This window comes from Hipposideros armiger, unplaced genomic scaffold (assembly GCF_001890085.2).
Source record: "Hipposideros armiger isolate ML-2016 unplaced genomic scaffold, ASM189008v1 scaffold_438, whole genome shotgun sequence".
Classification (NCBI taxonomy): domain Eukaryota; kingdom Metazoa; phylum Chordata; class Mammalia; order Chiroptera; family Hipposideridae; genus Hipposideros; species Hipposideros armiger.
Window position 1 is genome coordinate 1,311,840 of NW_017731788.1, and position 1,963 is coordinate 1,313,802.

Sequence of the window (1,963 nt, forward strand, 5' to 3'; positions counted from 1 at the left end):
TGAATTTATGTTGTGTTTGAAATGTCCAAATAACTCTGTTCATTGAGTTTCTCTTTTCAGATTTACTGTGCTCGTTAGTTTTGATTTCTTCGACAACAGTTAACTTGGCACCACTTTGTCTCCTGTTTTGCAGTCTTCTGGACCCAGATCCATCCCCATGCCACTGTCAAATGCATCAGTGCCAAAATCATCTGTTTCCCGTGTGCCCTGCAATGTGGAAGGAATAAGTCCTGAGCTAGAAAAGGTATTCATTAAAGAAAATAACGGGAAGGAGGAAGTGTCCAAGGTAAGGTGACATGGGATGTTTGCATCCTTTTTTTCTTTAATCTTGTGAACTGTCTCAAAAGTCCTTTTATTTTTTTTTTCGGTAACAGCTTTGTTAGATATAATTCACATACCATACAGTTTACCCATTGGAAATGTACAATTCAGTCATTGGTTTTTAGCACATTCACAGAGTTGTGCAACCATCGCCAAAATTGGTTTCACAGCATTTTCATCACCCCAAGAAGAAACTTGGTACCGGTTAGCAGTCATCCCTCATTTCCCGCCAGGGGCCCCAGCCCCTGGCAACCACCAATCTGCCTTCTCTGTCTATGGATTGCCTATTCCAGACATTTCATATAAGTGGAATCTTGCAGTACGTGGCCTTTTGTAACTGGCTTTATTCACGTAACAGTGTTTTTAAGTTTCACCTGTGTTTTAGCATGTATAAGCACTTCATTCCTATTTATTGCCAAATCATACTCAGCTATGTATGGATCTTATTTATCCAGTCATCCATTAATGAACATTTAGTATTGTTTCTACTTTTTGGCTATTACGAATAACGCTGCTATGAAATTTATATACAAGTTTTTGTGTTGACCTGTTTTCATCTCTCTTGGGTATATACCTAGGAGTGGAATTGTTGGTATGGTAACTCTGTTTAACCTTTTGAGGAACTGCCTGACTGTTTTCCAAAATGAGTGCACTGCATTATTTTCCATTCCCACCAGCAGTTCCAATTTCTCCATTTTCACCAACGCTCAAAATTATCTGTCTCTTTTATTATAGCCATTCTAGTGGTATCTCTTCATAGTGTTGATGTGCATTTCCTGATGGCTAATGACATTAAGCATCTTCTGATATGCTGTTGGCCATCCGTGTGTATCTTTGGAAAATTGTCTATTTAGATCCTTTGCCCCATTTTAAAATTGGGTTGCCTTTTTATTATTAAATTGTGAAATTCTTTATTTTCTAGATAAAAGTCCCTTATTAGACATATTATTTGAAAATATCTCCCATTCTTTCAGTTGTGTTTTTACTTTTCACTTTCTTGATATTCTTTGAAGCACAACATGTTTAGTTTTGATAAAGTCTGATTTCTTTTTGTTGTTGTTGCTATTCGTACTTTTTGTGCCATGTCTAAGAAACCATTGCCTAATCTAAGGTCACAATGATTTATTATTTTGTTTTCTTCTAAGAGTTTTATAATTTTAGCTTTCTCTTGTGTTCAGGCCTTTAATCCATTTTGAATAAATCAAAAAGACTTTATAAATACCTGTGTCCCAAAAAAGAAATCTGGACACTACTACATGTGAACCTATATTTAACCAAATTTTAAAGGTATACTCAATAAAAGAAACCAAGTACCCTTTGGCTTAATTACCTCTGATTTTTTTTTTTGAAACTAAAATTTCATTTATGTTATATGTATCTGATATACACATTATCCAATAATGTATAGGTTTTATAACCAATTTAGAGTTAAAAATTCCAAAATCCAAACAGCTCAATTTCATATTTATAAAATAATAAAACTGTTTTCTACTCTCAGTATTGCTTAGCATATGTGAGCATTATTTATAGTTTCCTGCATATCCTACTTGATATGAATGTGGTTGCATGTGTGTGCTAATATATAGCAAATCATCATATGAATGTACCATAATTTAGAAATCCACTGTTGGTGGGCATTTGT

General features: G+C 34.4%; 1 protein-coding gene across 1 annotated transcript in view; it reads left to right on the forward strand.

Moving 5' to 3' along the window:
• Positions 1–1,963, forward strand: part of GLCCI1 (glucocorticoid induced 1) — a 122,653-nt gene that overhangs the window by 80,198 nt on the left and 40,492 nt on the right. Inside the window, exon 4 of the mRNA XM_019665290.1 lies at positions 107–286. Coding sequence (XP_019520835.1) covers positions 107–286 — 180 coding nt within the window. The remainder of the gene's footprint in view (positions 1–106; positions 287–1,963) is intronic.